Source organism: Leuciscus leuciscus (genome assembly GCF_965113295.1).
Source record: "Leuciscus leuciscus genome assembly, chromosome: 1".
Classification (NCBI taxonomy): Eukaryota; Metazoa; Chordata; class Actinopteri; order Cypriniformes; family Leuciscidae; genus Leuciscus; species Leuciscus leuciscus.
Window position 1 is genome coordinate 10,096,260 of NC_138725.1, and position 19,755 is coordinate 10,116,014.

Here is a 19,755-nt window from a genome sequence, read left to right on the forward strand (position 1 = left end):
TGTTTTGAATCCGATCATTTAAAAGTACACACTTAAATGTTTATAAAGGTATATGGCTCATAAATGTGTGACAAGTATTCGCTGAGTTTTGTTTCAGTTTATAGACGTGCTCAAGAAAAAAAAGTTCACCGCGACGGAGAGGCAGAACGCACACCCTGTTTATTTTCTTTATTTTACAAAAGCACAATGTTTTGATTTGATTGTAAGTGGACACATACAAAAGAAGAAATATCACAGATTCTTTTTTTTATATTTCTTTTTTCTGTATGACCATAAATGACGGAGTAATTTAAGTTTATAGTGCTACAATGTGGAGAAAATCCAGCAAATCGCGCCCGCGCGTTTGCCGACCTCAGAGGGTTAAACTCCTACTTTCTACTATTACATCAGGGCTCACTTTCATGTCCTTTCACTGGTCCTTTCATGTCCATATTTCTCTCTTGGAATTGTTTTGATGCACTAAAAATATTATTTAATACATTTTTCTTTCATGTCAGACCTGATGGAAGTGAAGGAGGAGAGTGAAGAACTGAGTGAAGTGAAGGAGGAGAGTGAAGAACAGTGAAGTGAAGGAGGAGAGTGAAGATCTGAGAGAAGTGAAGGAAGAGAATGAAGAACTGAGTGAAGTGAAGGAGGAGAGAGAAGAACTGAGTGAAGTGGAGGAGGAGAGAGAAGAACTGAGTGAAGTGGAGGAGGAGAGTGAAGAAATGATGGAAGTGAAGGAAGAGAATGAAGAACTGAGTGAAGTGAAGGAGGAACATCATGTCCAACCTGGAGAAAAACCTTTGAGTCGCTCAAAGACTAAAAGTACATTTTTAGAGAAAAGAAAAGACAATAAATCGTTCACCTGCACTCAGTGTGGAAAGAGTCTCACAACCAAACGAGGTCTTGAGATTCACATGAGGATCCACACCGGAGAGAAGCCGTTCACATGTGATCAATGCGGGAAGAGTTTCAGTCGATCATCATCCATTGAGCGTCACATGATGATCCACACCGGAGTGAAGCCGTTCTCATGTGATCAGTGCGGCAAAACATTTTTTAGTGCATCAGACGTGAAGACACACCTGACAGTTCATACGAAGGAGAAACCACATTCATGCTCTCTGTGTGGAAAGAGTTTTTCAGTGCTGCAATCTTTACATGCACATGAGAAAATTCACACTGGTGTGAGAGAGTACATGTGCTTTGAGTGTGAGAAGACTTTTATTACAGCATACGGTTTAAAACTGCACCAGAGAATTCACACTGGAGAACAACCGTACAAGTGTTCACACTGTGACAAGAGATTCAGTCAGCCATCATCTCTGAAAACACATAAGAGGATCCACACTGGAGAAAAACCTTACAAGTGTTCACACTGTGACAAGAGATTCAGTCAGTCAGCAAATCTGAGAACACATGAGAGGATCCACAATGGAGAGAAGCCGCACACGTGTGATCAGTGTGGGAAGAATTTCTATTTTGAATGTTACCTGAAGCGACACATGAAGACCCATGATGTGGAGAAACCACATATGTGGTATTTAGTTTGATCAAACTCTCCAGCTGTGTTCCTGTAACTCTTCTTCTCGTCTCTCTCTGCTGTGATCACGAAATACCGCAGTATGACGATAATCAACAAAGGAAGACAAACCAGCCCGAGACTCAAGGTTGTTAAAACCATCACCACACACCAGCTATAAGTGGAGATCAGTGTTGCCAGACGTACGATAATTATCGTATTTGTACAATATTTTTGACCTCTGTTCGATTTACGATCAATAATAATAAAAAAAATCCCATAATGTACGTTAATTTCAGAATTGTGTGCCACTTCAAATGATGGTGGTTGTAATCATAGGGCTTCTATACTCATTGATCTAGCTGTGGATTCTACGTCTACCGTGAGAAGAACCTGAACGTGGAGATACGCATGTCTTTCATCTCATCTCACGTTATGTGTTCTCGGCCAATCATCATGGAGAATGACTCTCTCATGAGCACAAGTTAATGTTCTTTTTGTATATTGTATACAAAGTTGTGTATCATTAACATGTCATCTCTGTATGTTTTGCAAGAAGAAGACAAAACAAAAGAAAAAGTAAAGAGTTCCTTCCGCTTAGGTCAGTTTTTTCCAAGCTGAGGTTGATATTTTAGCAAAAACAGTCATTTTCATGTGTGTCAAAAAGTTGTTGGTCAATAAATAGCTGTATTCTGTACGTTTGACTTGTGTATGATAATTTTGTTCCAAATACGATCATTTTGCGCTTCTGGTACAATACTTGGACATTTACACTGGTGGAGATGGAGTGATTTCACTGTGACTAACTTATAGAAGAGATTTTGTTGCTCAGCACGTGGCAATTAGACTGAACTAACACTGGATTTAGATTGCAATTTCACATCTTTAAGTGATCAACTAGAAAAGTAAGCTTTTAAACAAGGTCAATACGAATTCATTTCAGTGTCAGTACTTTATTTTTCCTAATTGTCTTTATCCTTGCTGTTTAAAAAGGTGTGTGTGTTTCTAAAATCTATGTGCTTTAGATGGATTTTCATCTCCATGGAAGAGAAGAGCTGGTCTAATAGCAGACTAGGGCTGTCACGATTCCTTGATTAAAGCGGAGTATTAGATTTGAAAAAAACCTTGATTGCAATTTACCTGTGTTACAGAGTAACCGCCAAAATACCCAGTGGATTCTTCTATGTATTATACTTCATGTATTTTGAGATGGTCCTCACTGCAGTACACAAGATCCAGGGGGCAGATTTGGGAAGGAGACTCAGACGGGTCAGGATTCTTGGCTGCGGGCCAGGCTGGAGCAGGTGTCAAGGGTGGAGCAGGGGGCCAGGGTTGACCAGACAGTTCAGGCGGCAAGGGCGGAGACAACCCTTCGGCTGGCCAGGGCGGAGATGACAGTTCAAAGGACCCATTGCCCCCTCCCAAAATTTTCTTAAGGGCAGGTGTGGAGTTATGCTCAGGAACAGCCCCACACACCAGCTCAGGAACAGACACTGACTCAGCGGCGGCCATCTTGTCCAGAGACACTGGCTCGTTGGCGGCCAGCTTGTCCGGAGACACTGGCTCGGGGGCGGCCATCTTGTCCGGTGCCGGCAGGGCCAGGAGCTCTGGCATGGCCTCCAGGCCCTGTGGGACGGAGAACGCCTTCCTCCTCCTCTGTTTACGAGAGCGTGGTGACACTGCCTCTTCAGCCACCACTGGGGCTGCGACAGGGAGACTGGACTGCTCTAGGACAACCAGGCCTGGGACCCCCAAAGTCAGGTTCTCCTGGACCACTGGGCTTGGGACCACCGAAGTCAGGTTCTCCTCAACCACCAGGATTGGGACCACCAAAGTCAGGTTCTCCTGGACAACCGGAGACAGGCATTAGACAGAAACTTGAAACACAAGGGAACATACACAACAAACCAGCACATGACTGCAAACACAGGGAGACTAAATTAGGGAAGCAAATAAAAGAAGGCAACGAGAAAAGCAGGTGGGGCAAATTAATCAATAATCATGTAACAAGATGGGAGGGGCTAGACAATAGACAGAAGAGCACAAAACAGGAGATACAAACGTAGTCGTTAGTACCAGCCCTATAGCACAGGTTTTCTCAACCTTTTGCAACTCATGGGCCACCAATGACTGTTTACAAACATTTCGAGGATCACCTTTCCCAATATAATGAACACAGAATAACAGAAAATTCAAAAAGTATATAGATGAAAACTGTCCTTGTATAAAAAAGACTGGCCAGATATACTCAGTAACAATTCATTCCTGTAGCATTAACAGGGCAGGTCAGACCAATGACTGAATACCGTTTCTGAAAATTCCTTGTACTGTGTGTACGGATGTGGAAGATGTGATCCCTGTTCATGAGTCACATGATGTTGATGACCATAAGACTGATAAGTCTGATTCTATGTCAGAAAGTCAATTTATCTGTGATGACCATGTTAACACGTCTTGTTCTTTATTTCCGCTTTATAGTGCGACTCGAAATGATCTTATCAAAGCACAGCAGGCAGATGATACTCTTCAAGAATTGTTCTCTTTAGCTCATGAAGTAGGAGACAAGACTTCATCTCCCTTCTATTTTCTTCAAGATGGATTGCTTCATAGACAACAACCTATGAGCTCTGACTTTTCACTCGATCCTAGGATCCAAATTGTGGTTCCATTTAATTTCCGTCAAGACCTCCTACAGCTTTCACACCAGGGCATGGCTGGTCTTATGGGGGTACGAAAGACCTATGAGAGAGTTCTTAGGAAATTGTATTGGCCTAGATGTAAGCGAGATGTGATTAACTATATACGGTCCTGCTATACTTGTCAAATGACTGGAAAGCCAAATCAAGAAGTTCCATTGGCTCCTTTACAGCCTATTGCTGCAGTTACCACTCCTTTTGCACACTTGACTATTGATTGCGTTGGTCCTTTCCACGATCTACGGCTGATCATGCTTATTTACTCACTGTAATGTGTCAGACTACATGTTACCCTGCAGCTTATCCTCTGAGATCAATTACTTCTAAAGCTATTTTAAAGGCTTTAACAAGTTTACAAGAAGTTTACTTTAACAAGAAGACAAAGCGATTCATTTGTAGCATCTCCACATGCATCTCCCATCAAAACGTACGGGTACTATCTTCATATTTCTTCATATTCCTGCAGCTATCAGTGATGCTCTTACCTCACTGTCAGCTGTTTTAATTGACCTGCTTTCTAAAGATCTTGTATTATTGGGTGATTTCAATTGGAATTGATTGACATCAAACTCAGATCAGTTCAAAGCATATTGCGATTCTGTGAATCTTACTCAATTTATTGATTAACCTACACGACCTAATCATAAGAACCCAAGCAAGTCCACTCTAATAGATATTTTACTAACAAATAAACCCCATAAATACACCTATGCAGGGGTTTTCCTGATGATGTCAGTGATCATTGTACTGTAGTTGCTATAAGGAATTGTAAAATCGGATATAGAAAGAGATTGGGTAGCATTTAGAATATTGAGAAACAAATGTACAGCTCTTATACGCAGATCAAAATCTGAATATTATCTAAATGAAACTTCAAAAAATCTAAATAATCCTATTCAATTTTGGAAAACCATCAAGTCACTTTCTCCCTCCACGTTATCTAATGATTTTCCTGATCAAACTTTAGTAAAATATAGTCTTATTACGAATAGGACGGATATGGTAAATAGCTTTAATAAGCATTTCATTTCTTCAGGTTCTATTTTTAACAAAATTTCAGTGAGTGATATACCAAATCCATCTCCTCTTCTTAGAGAAGATAACCATACTTTTAGCTTTTCTCCATTCTTAAGAAGTGAAGTTTTAAAGGCCTTAAAAAAACCTGGACATTAAGAAGTCTGCAGGGCCTGATGAAGTTAAGCCATATTTTTTTAAAGTAGCTGCTGAGATCATTGCTGGCCCACTAGCTTATATTTTCAATTTATCATTAGAACAGAATGTTGTCCCTGATGTCTGGAAATCTGCTCTGGTTGTACCCCTGTTGAAAGGTGGTGATCCAACCAATTTAAATAATTATAGACCGATTTCTAAGCTATCAGTTAAAGCCAAAATTTTAGAATCTATTGTCAGCGAACAGCTAAAGGAATTTTTGGTTAGTAACAGCATTTTGTCTAAGTTTCAGCCCGGTTTCAGAAAGAATCATAGTATAGTAACTGCCACTATGAAAGTTCTAAATTACATTACCTGCGCCCTAGATAATGGAAGATCATGTGTTGCAGTGTTTATTGATTTGACTAAAGCTTTTGATATGTCAATCATGGTATTCTTCTATCGCGTCTACACAGTATCGGTCTTTCTGAAACCGCATTAGGTTGGATTAGGAACTACTTAAAGAATATGTGCCAAAGGGTGCAAATTAAGGGGGTCTCTTTCTGATAGGCTCAGTATTGAATCTGAAGTGCTGCAGGGGTCCATTTTGGGTCCCCTGTTATTTACACTTATCGAAATTCAGGCTGATGGTCATCCTGCTGGGCATTGCTGCCTGACACACCTTTTGTGCAGGTGTGCTCCCCTGAGCACCTCTCTGGGCATAAAACGGGTCATCAGCTAGGGACCACCAGTCATGGATGTTTCGCTCCTTTAACCCCAGTACATCTCTCTGACCACATGATCAGGTCTGGCTGGAGCAAAGTTTCTGCAATCTCCCTGGGGAATTGGAGCTGCCTCCCCAGGTCGACCCTCATGTTCCACTCACTGCCAGATGAGAGGACTCTAGACGTTGCTCTCTGATGAAGGTGGTTGTAGTAGTATAGTATAACATAGTATAACACTATACTGTATATTAACAATCTTGGTGACAACCTATCAGACGCAAGTATTCATTTATATGCAGATGACACCATAATTTATTGTTTTGCATCCTCCATTGATAGTTGCATTTCAAAGTTGCAGGAAGCATTTGTAATAGTTCAGCGCAACCTCCTCTCTTTAAAACTAGTTCTGAATGATAAGAAAACAAAATGCATGGTCTTTTCTTGGAAACATAAGTGTGAATCTTCTCCACCACCTCTTTACAGGGTAAATCTATAGAACTGGTCTCCTCCTACATATACCTAGGCTTTGTGTTGGAGGAGGATGTATCATTCAAGTTACATGTTAAACAATTGCTATCTAAGTTAAGGCTACAGCTGGGGTTTTATTTTCGGAATAGTGCCTGCTTTTCACAGTCAGCCAAGAGAAAGTTGGTGGAAGCTACCTTCTTACCTGTCTTAGATTATGGAGATGTTTTTACAGAAATTCCACTAAGGCTCTTTTACAATCATTAGACTCTGCTTATCATTCTGCTCTAAGATTTATAACTCATACAAATTATTATACTCATCACTGTGCACTGTATGAAATGGTTGGTTGGCCTTCACTTCACGTAAGAAGGTACAAGCATTGGCTTATACTTGTGTACAAGGCCATATTTGGCCAGCTTCCTCTGTATATGATTAGTCTATTAACTGTCAATAGTCAAGGTTATAATCTCAGTCAAGTAGATATATTCTTTTAAATGTTCCCTTAATGAAGACAGAGTTTGGAAAAACTGCTTTTATTTATAGTGCACCAACTGCTTGGGATGACATTCAAAGATCATTGAAACTTACTGTATTTATTTCAATGAATGAGTTTAAGTTATATCTCAACCAAACATTCCAAACTGTCTACACTGTTCTTAACTTTTAATTTTGTTTTAATGTGTGTGTGTGTGTGTGTGTGTGTGTGTGTGTGTGTGTGTGTGTGTGTGTGTGTGTGTGTGTGTGAGTGTGTTAGTGTATGTGTGTGTTGTGACTTGTTTTATGTACTTAATTTTACTTTGTCTGTTTTTATTATGTTTACTGTGTGCTGCTACCCAGGGCTCACTTGTAAATGAGATATCTATCTCAATGTGATTTTCTTCCCTGGTCAAATAAAGGTATAATTAATAATAATAATAATAATAATAAAAAGTCTATTTTTGGCATTCCAAAAAACATTCAGTCTGAGACCAGGGCTCGAATTTTATGTGCCGAAACTTCCCTAAGGTCATGCGACAACTTAAAGTTAAACATAATATCTCAAGTGCTTATCACCCTCAAAGTCTGGAAGAGGAAAGCTCTGGAAAGATTCCATGAGTTTTGAGATCTTATTGTGTCAGGCTTGACTGTGACTGGGAGGAAGGACTTCCTTGGATGTTGCTAGCTATCCGTGAGGTTGTACAGGAGAGCATAGGTTTTAGCCCTAGTGAGTTAGTGTTTGGACACACTGTTAGGGGCCCTATTGCTGTCCTGGCCGATGAGTGGACGACTTTTGCCCTCCTGAGAATTTTTTAGACTAAGTAAGTAGTTTCTGTTTTTGACTCTACGAAGCTACAGCTATTGTTCTACAAAAGTTAGCCAAGTCTCAGGGAAAGATGCAGAAGTTGATTGATCGCAAAGTCAAGTCCAGACACTTTCAAGCAGGTGATCAAGTGTTGGCGTTGTTGCCTGTTTTGACTAGTCCTTTACAGGCTAGGTTTGCTGGACCTTATACGATTGCAAAGTGTTTTCCGAATAACAACTATTACACCAGATCGTCGAAAGAAAATAAAGGTTTGTCATGTTAATTTATTGAAATCTTATGTGACTTCTGTACCTTCTCTGTCTGTTGATGTAGTGACAACTACCGAAACTGCAGATCCAAGTGTTTCAGAAACATCTGTAGAGGTGAATGATAATCTAGAGGAGATGAAAGTGAATCCCTCTCCAGAACCTTCTCATTCACGGTTCCATGCTTCTTTCATGCTTCCAGTGCTTCTTCCTGCCTCTATGTATTAATGCTCATGGGTAGCCTAAATGGGTTCCATTCAGAGCTTAATGTGAAGTATTTTACTGTTATATGTCAACAAGACATTTTCACCTGGCTATACCCAATGTTTAGATCTGTTGTGGTATATATGCAAATTAGCACATATGTTATTAGATTATGCACCGTTTGTCTATGTTAACAAACAATTAAAAAAAAACTTGTAATACATTTTTTGTTAGTCTTGATGCAAGTAATCAACTCAGTAATTGTCAAGGTTGATATCTAAAGGTTTAAAATGTTACCCTATTCACGTGAGGAAAGAAAATGCATAGGGTATGAATAGGCTATATTTGGGTCTTTTTCGAAACTTTCCCCTTATGGGATTCTTCTGGACTTTTTTTTCCTTACTCAGGACATATTGAGGATACAAAATCAGTTGAGTTTGCTTCTGTTGCAATTTGTTCAAGGTTGACCCCCATTTTGGCTTAAAATGACTGGACTATTTAGCACTTAACCTCATAAAAACATACAAATAAATTCCTTTTCCTTTAATCCTCTCTTGTCTGGCTTATGCTACTCTTATGCAGATCCACTTTTGCGACACGACTGCCGCGTGGTGTTGCGACGCCTCCCCACATTTGTACGTTGATGGGCGTTACCGCTATGCGCGTGGTTTTGACCGAGCGGGAAATGTTGCGTGTTAGAACAGAGGACCTGCGAGAGACTTCCCCCTGTCTCCATATGGTCTACTTCTATTGGATAGTCGCGTCACATTCAACAGAATTAATTTGCATAAAAATGGGCATCAGACAACTTTTTGATGCGCAGCATTTTTCCAATTGAAGCGCCGCCTTCCCAGAATGCTTTGCGGGTGTCAAAGTCGCTTGACGTCAACCTTAGGAATATAGTGGAGTGCGGCGCGTCAGAAGTGTCGCACGGACAAGTGGATCAGTACCGTTACGGTTTATTAGAAAATAATAATTGGCATATGATCCTGCACTAAAAAAAAAAGTGAACATAAATTAACTGGATTTATTGAAGTCTAAAATAGACTTTGATATAAACGGCAAACAGCTTGAGGTTTGATCAGTGTTATTCCGTCTGACAGTGATGTGTTACAGACGCGCGTAATTACAAAGCACATGAAAGCTGGAGAGCTGCTTATGTCGAAGATAATTTTATGAATCTGCTTTGAGGGTTGACTAATAAGAAAAGACTTTCAGAATATAAATGAAACTCGAGCATGTTCATGGAGTAGCTGCAGTTCTTTCTAACAGAAGAATTAGGTCAGTTGAGTTCCAGCCATCCCACTGCGTGCAGAATATCCCACAATTATCATCAAAATACACAGCGAATGTTGAAGATTTTATTATTTAGAAAATAAGTAATTTAGCTATATATTTGTACACTATTATTTCCTTTCTGTGTGTGTGTCTTTGGGTTTGACTTTGGAAGCCTGAACGACCAGATTGTTGATGCAACAGAGAATTCTATTTCAGTAATGTCACATGGTACAAAATATTTCTCAAAATATCTTTAGAATGCATTACCATCTTTGGAAGGGATGCAGGAGGCGTTCGGCTTTGTTTCTGAAATAAAGTCTAATATTTCTGCCATCAAAGATCTCTGAGAAGTGATTTCCCAAAAAGATTGAAACCATGTCAGGGTTCTTCCATGGCAGCTTTGACTGTGTCTTTGTTTCATGTATCTATGGCTCTGTCTTTCTTTGTGTTGGCCATGTGCTCCTCTGTTCCTGCCTCCTTGTTTCCCTGTACCACGCCCTCTTGTCTATTTGAGTCCTCGTTTGTCTGAGTGTTGTCACCTGTTCCTTGTCTGAATGTGCTCACCTGTTCCTCTTGTTCTTAGCTCCCTTTATATGTGTTGCCAGTTCGTTAGATGTTGTGCTATTGTGCTACATAGTTTATACAACATGTGCAAATATATTTCACATGAGCTCCATATAACCTATAGTAGTAACATGTTTTCCACATGTGCCATGTGCCCCATTATGTTCACATGTGGTGAAAAGTTGTTCACATGTGGTGACATGTTGTTCACATGAGGTGACATGTTGTTCACATGTGGTGACATGTTGTTCACATGAGGTCACATGTGATCACATGAGGTCACATGTGATCACGTGGAATTCATGTGTTTTTTCTGTAAGGGACTATCCGACTGTGTTGCTCGACACAGTGGCCGGAGGTTACGGAGATTAACTCCGCCATGGTAAATATGAAGATACATCCCAAGACGATGCGTGGAAACAATAACAGGTATAATCGCGCGTGGCCGCTGGAACTGAGCCTCAGGAGAAAACCTTCCAGTGTCGCATCCATAAACCTGAACTCCCAACGAGTAAAGTGGGTGCTGAGCGCCGTTCTCTCGAGCCAACGCAGTTTTCCGGCGAACAGCGACACCAGCCCGTTTGCCGCGCCTCCTCCGGCGCGTTCTTTTGGGTAAGTCCGTAGGACACCTACGCAGGTGCACAGGGAGATTGATCACAAAAGATGATGCGAACACTCGATGTCCATTAACATCACCATTTGCAGAGTCCATGACCACACTACGAATGTTAAGCAGTGTTAGGCGGTCGTACAAGAGGGTGGAATTAGAATTTGCGATAATGATGGAGATAAGAAAAAGAATAACACATGCCAACGGCAACGACGAAGCAGACAGCAGACGGCCAGCCAACACAGGTGCCATCTTGAATCTCTTGATCTTTATTGATTAATAAAGAATTTTAAACTGACTTCTGTGTGTTGTCATAATTGACGTAACATCTAATAATCAGTAATATAACTGTAATTCATTTTACAGTATAAAAATGCTGTAAGTTATTATACGGTATGCTGTGAAGTACTGTTGTCAGATTTACAGCTACCGGTAGCTCAGCTACCGTTCGGACGCTCTTGCTTACTGCTCCGCGCTTTTATATTTTATCTTCTATATTTTTATATTTTAGCTCCTTTTATCACCTAATTTTAACTTCAGCAAATCAGCACAGTGCTCAAACGACAAAGTTTGGATTACCACAAAAACGCAGAATTCTTCTACCCGACCAGCTTACATTCCGGGGAAAGGAAAACACAACTGCCTACAAGGATAAGAGAGAAAATGTCTCTTCTGGAATCTACTTGCTGCACTAACTGCCACAGACTTTTACAAAGGATTGCAGTTCTTGAAACAAAGTTATTTACGGGACCACCAAACCAGACGGAACACACAACAGAGCTTCGTCATGGACACCCTCAGCATATAGCCGGTGAGTCTCATGAAACTAGTGCTCCTCGACAGGTAGAGAAACAAGCCGATCGACTTACAAATCGATGGCACAAACAGGGAGCGAGACCCAAAGGCACTCGAGACATCAGATTGTCACGAGCCCCACATATTGCCGCAGTAGCATCCTCTACCCCAGATACAGCTCTGACAAGGATTGCAAACAATGGTCTCCTACCAACACCTATACATCTTGAGAACAGATTTGAAGTACTAATAAATGTAAATGAGGAATCCCCAGACGTGATGAATGTGATCGAAAACAGACTGTATCAGCCAGTAGCTAACACTGATGCTAACTGGCGCTCAAGGTCGAGCAGACAGCGGCACTCAGCTCAGAGCACAGCCGAGCCCAGGACTCTGATAGTGGGGGACTCCATAATCAGAAACATTAGCAGCAGGGATACAACTACATGCTGCCTTCCACAAGCTACAACTTCTGATATAAACAGGGAACTTCAAAACATTCTGATGAAACATAAGACTGCAAATCGACTCATAATTCATGTGGGGAAGAATGATATTCATAAAGAGCAGTCAGAACTCCTTAAGAAGGATTTCAATGAACTTTTTGAAACACTTAAAAGACTGAAAGTTCAGACATTCATCAGTGGACCACTCCCAGCAAGAGGAACAAACAGGTTTTCACGGCTGCTTGGGATTAATACATGGCTGCAAAAAACCTGCAATATAAAAGGAGTAAACTTCATTGACAACTTCAATCTTTTCTGGAGTCAGAGACAACTATTTAATCGGGATGGCCATCACCCAAACAAACTTGGTTCAAGAGTGTTAAAGGACAATATCGACTTCTCCCTCAATCATCCTTCTGCAGTGTGTGTCAATCTGAACGACACACACACACCTGGAAACAGTATGAATGAACACGGGACTTCACTTCAGCAGCAAAATGGACATGCGGTTGACATATCACACAAGGACAATGATAACACCACTGAGCCACAACAACCTCTGCTCACGGACACAATCTCAGCTGAGCCCTGCCCACAGAGCTCACCACAGACAGACATATTAGAACTGCTCCAAGATTCAGCACCCAAGGACGACTTCCTGGAAAACAGCCAGGGAAGCCAGGACAGCATATCCCAGCCCCCGATAACACCTGAGCAACAGCCCCTTTCACCAGATACTTTTTCCCTCTCGCCAGCAACTCCACTTCTGTGCTTCTCACAGAAAATGGAAGAACTGGTGCATGCTGGAACCAGACTATCCCACTCTTTTGCTGCAAGCCCCCAGATACCAACCAAAAAACATCAGGCACCTCAAACACCGAAGCCTGCGCGCCGAGCTCGCCCGCCCCCTCCTCCTGTGAGAGCTCTTCGGCCTCTTCGGCCAAAACGCCAGGGCCCACACCCTCCTCCATCTGCTCGAGGTGAACCAAAAACAACTGATACCAGCTCTCAGTGATGTGTTTTGGGTCCCTGCTATGATAACAGTAACTTTCTCAAATGTTTACAGAACAAGCGGGAACCGAGTGTGCCTGTATCTTTCTCTATTGCTGTTCTATTACAAGATAGAAAGTCAATGGCCTTCAATAGCCGTACAGCAAACCCAACTAATCTGGTGCCTATTACATGTCAAACTAAGATTGCTGTGGGGACAAAAAGTAAGACTGTTAAGTTAGCACTTTTAAACATTCGCTCACTTAAAAATAAATCACTTCTAGTCAATGACTTAATAACCACAAACAACCTGGACTTTATGTTACTAAATGAAACCTGGCTAGAAGACAGCTGCAGTGCAACAATCCTCAATGAAACAGCCCCTCCTAACTTTACTTTTATGAGTGTCTGCAGAGCTGTTAGCTGCTCTTTTTAAAGATATCTATCAATGTAAGCAAATATCATTTGGGAATTACCCGTCTTTCGAATGTCTGGGTACTGTGTTAAAAGGTGCTCCTCGTATTTTACTTATCATTATTTACAGGCCTCCAAAATATTCTCCAGCCTTTGCTGAGGACTTTACAGAACTGTTATCAACAATTACCTCAGAGTTTGACTGTTTTGCCATTGCTGGAGATTTTAACATTCACATAGATAATGCAGAAAACAATATGGCAAAAGAAATCAAAACTGTTTTAAAAACTTTTGATCTGACTCAGCATGTACATGGACCCACACACAATCATGGACACACTCTAGATTTACTTATCAGTAAGGGTCTAAACATTTCATCGATTGTTATTAAGGATGTAGCACTGTCTGATCATTTCTGTATTTTCTTTGATATATTGATCTCTCCTGCCACTGAAGCTAGATCTGTGTCTGTCAAGAAGAGATGCTTAAATGAGAACACTAGTGTACTATTTATGAAGGCTATATCTTTAACACCAAGCATATCTGCTGACTCTGTTGATTTTCTCCTTGATTCTTTTAACTCAAAAGTTAAAAATATAATTGATGATATTGCTCCTGTTAAAGTCAGGAAGAAGAGTGGCAGACAAAAAGCACCTTGGAGAAACTCAACAGCAGTGCAAAATATGAAAAGACAATGCAGAAAAGCAGAGCGCATGTGGCGGAAGACAAAACTTGTAGTCCATTATAACATCTACAAAGACAGTGTTCATGCTTTCAATATGGAACTAGGCAAAGCTAGACAGACTTTCTTCTCAAATATTATAAACAGCAATTTAAACAACACACGCACTCTTTTTGCTACTGTAGAGAGACTGACAACCCCCCCAAGCCAGATTCCCAGTGAAATGCTCTCAAACAGCAAGTGCAGTGAGTTTGCTTCTTTCTTCTCTGAGAAAATCAATAATATCAGAAAGGTGATCAGCACATCCTTGAGTTGCACTGAGGTCAGACAGATCAGGCCACCTGAGAAAGTAGTTACTATGTCTGACTTCAAAGAAATTGATGGCAAAATTTTGGAAGAAACCGTACAACACCTTAAAACATCAACATGCACTCTTGACACACTTCCCACATCTTTTTTCAAAAGTGTGCTAAACAGTTTAGAAGCAGATCTTCTAGAAGTGGTAAATGCCTCACTTCTCTCTGGGAGTTTTCCAAACTCCTTGAAAACTGCAGTTGTCAAGCCCCTCCTGAAAAAGAGCAATCTGGATAAGACCATATTAAAGCTGCCGTCGGCAAGTCTGGCAGATTGGGTCGATTAGCCAAAATTTTGAATGTTTACAACTCTCATGCCCCTCCCCACTACCAGTGAGCACCCTCCCATCGAGGTCGTGCTCGTCAGTGCGTCACTGTGCGTGTGTACCTGATTTTCTGTGAACGCGTCCGTCTCTTCAGCATCTATCAACACCATGGACTCGGAGGTAGGCTGCCCTGGCTAATCTATCCATAGATAACCGAGGAATTGGAAGCTTGTTAGTAGATTTTCTCTCCGCCATCACGCTTCATGCAATCTCCAGGCGAACTTCAGGCGTGGCGTGTGCATGTGATATTAACGTGCGCGAGTGAGGGGGGATCTGTGGCGTGTGCACGACCTGTGATTGACAGTCAGATCTCACACCCCCCTGCGCTGATTGGACCTGATGAAGCGGGAGCGCTGGATTTTTGCAAAACAAATAACACGCTCCAGGTGGAGTTAGAAGCTCGGGTTTTTTTCTAAAACCACCTTATTTATGTTGTTCTGTCGGATTATAGTGTCGATTACACTGAATGTGATCAAAAAAATTTTGCCGACGGCAGCTTTAAGCAACTATAGACCGATCTCAAATCTTCCTTTCATAGGCAAGATCATTGAAAAAGTTATCTTCAATCAGCTGAACAAATTCTTAAGCTCGAATGGATACTTTGACAATTTTCAATCTGGTTTCCGACCGCACCACAGCACAGAGACAGTGCTCATAAAGATAATAAGCGATATTCGCTTAAATACTGATTCAGGAAAATTATCAGTGCTGGTACTATACTCGACCTCAGTGCTGCATTTGACACTGTCTGTCACGGTTCATGAATTCACTGGTTTCTTCGTGTCTCGTGTATTTGTTGTTTTGTGTGTGTGGGTGTGTGTGAGTGGGCGTGGCTGCTCGTTCAGTTGATCAGCACTCCACCTGATCTCATTCCCCTCATCAGCTACCATCAATCATCTCTGCTATATAAACTCATCGCACTCTCCTTTCCCTGTCAGATCGTTGGTTTTGGTGTCCTCAGTGTGTTGTCGTCGTCTGCTCTTCCGGTTCCAGTTCCTGTTCCAGTTCCAGATCGTGTCCTGTTCGGTGTTTTCGTGGTGTTCGTCGTGTTGGATGTTCACTTCACTGGATTCACCGTCACCAGTCTTCACCTCCACGCTGACCATCAAGTCCCTGCGCCACCAGCCCACCCGTGTGTTTTTGCTGTGTCTTCTGACCAACAATAAAAGAGTTTTACTTGCATATTGCTTCCGCCCCTGAATTATGACAGAACGATCTGACCAGACGATGGGAGCAGCAAGTGGATCCTCTTCGCTTGAAGACTTCATCAGAGTAACCATTTCTCGGATAGAGGCTCAAGAGAGGACATCTACGGAGTCGGGTCGGGCCATTCAAGCTCTCGTGGCGCAGGTGTCCGAGCTCACCCAGCAGCTTCAACATCTACAAGCTCCCACTGCGCCACCACCCACACCGGCCGCTCCCCCAGTTCCACCATCAAGCGCCTCCCAGTCAGAACCCCGTCTACCGGTCCCTGAACCCTACAGTGGTGAGCCAAATTTTTGCAGAGCTTTTCTAACACGCTGTACTATGCATTTCTCTCTGCAACCCAGAACATTTGCCACAGAACAAAGCAAAGTGGCATTCGTACTCACACTGCTGACTGGGAGGGCAGCTCTGTGGGGGACGGCGGTGTGGGAGAATCAAGATCCGTGTTGTTCCTCGTTCCAGACACTCGCCGCCGAGATGAAGATGGTGTTTGACCGCGCGGTCGCGGGAAGAGAAGCAGCACGAACCCTGGCGGATCTCAAGCAAGGAAGCAGATCCGTATCAGATTATGCCATTGAGTTCCGGACCTTGGCGGCTGAGTGTCAATGGAACGAGGAAGCGCAGTGGGACATGTTCCTGCATGGGCTGGCTGACCGCGTCCTGAGAGAAATCTACGCGTTGGATTTACCCGCTACACTCAACGGACTCATCGACCTGGCGCTTCGCGTGGATTCTCGTCTCTCTCGTGTTGAACGGATGAGGTTACCGGTTCGGGCTTCAACCACCGTGGAGACCACGCAAGCCAGCGGCGGGGACGCGGTCAGCCCCGTCCACGATCACGAGCCCATGCAGGTCGGGCGAGCTCGGCTTTCCCGGGAGGAGAAGGAAAGGCGGAGATCCCAGGGCCTTTGCCTGTACTGTGGGACTGCTGGTCACTTCGCTTACAACTGCCCGGTAAAAGGGCAAGCCCGGCAGTAAATCTGAGGCTACTGTCGGGTGGGATCTCCGCTGAGAAGACCTCATCAACATCAACTCTCCTTCCGGTAAGACTTAGATGGTCAGCCAACACTCACGACTGTCTTGCACTTTTGGATTCCGGGGCAGAGGGTAACTTCATGGACTACACATTCGCTCACAAGATTCACGTTCCCCTGTTACCACTCACCCATTCCATTGCTGTGCACGCCCTCAATGGTCAAGCCCTTCCCACCATCGCATTCACCACTGGACCCATTACACTCACTGTATCCGGCAATCACACAGAGACTACCTCATTTTACATCCTGGACTCCCCCCTTGCACCTGTCGTTCTCGGTCATCCCTGGCTAATCAAGCATAACCCCAAGATTGACTGGCAGCAGAGATCAGTGTTGGAGTGGAGCAGTTTTTGTCATGAGTCCTGTCTTGTGTCTGCCTGTCCGTCTGTTGTTGTTTCTGCTTTTCAGGAGGAGGCAGTGGATTTATCAAACGTGCCCGCGGAGTATCTGGACCTGAAGGAAGTGTTCAGTAAGTCTCGGGCTGCTTCTCTCCCTCCGCATCGTCCCTATGACTGTGCAATAGATCTACTGCCAGGTACGTCTCCGCCTAAAGGCAAGCTTTACTCTCTATCTATTCCCGAGAGGGAGGCCATGGAGAAATATATTTCTGATTCTCTGGCATCCAAATTCATCCGACCTTCCTCTTCTCCTGCGGGGGCGGGGTTCTTTTTTGTGGGGAAGAAGGACGGTTCTCTGCGACCTTGCATTGATTACCGAGGGCTGAATAACATCACGGTAAAGAATACTTATCCTTTGCCGTTGATGTCTTCAGCCTTCGAGAGGTTGCAGGGAGCGTCGGTCTTCACAAAACTGGACTTACGTAACGCTTATCATTTGGTCCGCATCAGGAAGGGGGATGAATGGAAGACTGCGTTTAACACCCCCAGGGGGCACTTTGAATATTTGGTTATGCCTTTTGGGCTGTCCAATAGTCCAGCAGTCTTCCAGGCACTCGTCAATGACGTGCTCAGAGACATGGTCGATCAGTTCATTTATGTCTACCTGGATGACATATTGATTTTTTCTTCGTCTCTCCAGGAACATGTTCAGCACGTCAGACGAGTGCTTCAGAGGTTGTTAGAGAATGGTCTTTTTGTCAAGGCGGAGAAATGCGCTTTTCATGCACAGTCTGTTCCTTTCTTAGGGTACATTGTGTCGTCTGAGGGGATGCGTATGGATCCTGAGAAGGTTAAGGCTGTGGTGGATTGGCCAAGTCCGGATTCCCGTAAGGCCCTACAGAGGTTTCTGGGGTTCGCCAATTTTTACCGGCGGTTCATTCGCAATTTCAGCCAACTAGCCTCACCTCTGACCGCCTTGACCTCCCCCAGAACTACGTTCAGGTGGTCAGACGCAGCCGAGGCTGCGTTTGCCAAACTGAAAGGCCGCTTTGTTTCAGCCCCCATCCTAGTTACCCCTGATCCATCACGTCAGTTCATGGTGGAGGTCGACGCGTCAGAGGTGGGGGTAGGTGCAGTGTTATCCCAACGTTCTCCTACAGACGACAGAATGCATCCGTGCGCGTTTTTGTCTCATCGTTTGTCCCCTGCCGAACGTAATTATGATATTGGTAACAGAGAGTTGTTGGCAGTCAAGTTAGCATTGGAAGAGTGGCGTCACTGGTTAGAAGGGTCGGGGGTACCTTTTATCGTATGGACTGATCATAAGAATCTGGAATACATTAGAACCGCTAAAAGATTGAACTCTAGGCAGGCTCGGTGGGCACTTTTTTTCTGACGTTTTGACTTTACTCTCTCGTACCGCCCGGGCTCCAAAAACATCAAGCCCGATTCTTTGTCACGTATTTTTGACCATTCCGATCGCCCGTCTACTCCCGAGTGCATTTTTCCGGAGTCCCTAATTGTCTCCACACTCTCATGGGAGGTCGAATCGAAGGTCAGAACGGCCTTAGAAGGGGTAACGCCTCCGCCCGGTTGTCCACCGAACCGGTTATTTGTGCCAGAGCAATTACGGTCCAACGTCATTCAGTGGGGTCATTGTTCCAATGTGGCTTGTCATCCAGGAGTCAGTCGTACCACGTCTTTAGTTAAGCAACGATTTTGGTGGCCACGTATGGCTCGTGACGTTCACAGTTTTGTTTTGGCTTGCTCAGTTTGTGCCACTGGTAAGACTTCCAATCGACCCCCAGATGGGCTCCTTCAACCGCTGCCGATCCCTTCGAGACCCTGGTCCCACATCGCTCTAGATTTTATCACCGCCCTCCCACCCTCTCAGGGTAACACGGTAGTTTTGACCGTGGTGGACCGATTCTCGAAGGCGGTCCATTTCATTCCCTTGCCCAAATTACCCTCAGCCAAGGAGACAGCGGTAACAGTCGTTGACCACGTCTTTCGGCTACATGGCCTCCCGACAGACGTGGTCTCCGACAGAGGACCCCAATTTGTGTCCAAATTTTGGCAAGAATTTTGTAGATTACTGGGTGCGACTGTTAGTCTGTCCTCAGGGTTTCATCCCCAGAGCAATGGCCAAACTGAGAGAGCCAACCAGGATTTGGAGAGAACGTTGCGATGTTTTGTCTCCAAGAATCCTTCCTCATGGAGCCAACGACTGTCAATGGTGGAGTACGCCCACAATTCGTTACCAGTATCATCTACGTGTAGTCTAGCGTTAAGTGTAGTCTAGGTTACCAGCCACCAATTTTTCCTAGTCTGGAATCCGAAGTCGCGGTCCCCTCCGCTCACGCCTTTGTCCAGAGGTGTCGCCACACTTGGACTAGAGCCCGCGAGACTCTACTCCAAGCGG

At 43.6% G+C, this 19,755-nt stretch overlaps 2 protein-coding genes across 3 annotated transcripts in view; both read left to right on the plus strand.

Annotated features, from left to right (window-relative positions):
* Positions 1–2,167, plus strand: part of LOC309492462 (uncharacterized protein) — a 195,276-nt gene extending 193,109 nt beyond the window's left edge. Inside the window, exon 3 of one of the 2 annotated variants that reach the window (XM_082161454.1) lies at positions 595–2,167. In XM_082161454.1, coding sequence (XP_082017580.1) covers positions 595–1,535 — 941 coding nt within the window. In that variant the 3' untranslated portion in view covers positions 1,536–2,167. Of the gene's footprint in view, positions 1–497 lie in introns of both variants that reach the window. The other variant, XM_082161455.1, reaches the window with a different exon arrangement.
* Positions 1–19,755, plus strand: part of LOC309487938 (uncharacterized protein) — an 83,438-nt gene that overhangs the window by 21,465 nt on the left and 42,218 nt on the right. The window lies entirely within an intron of this gene.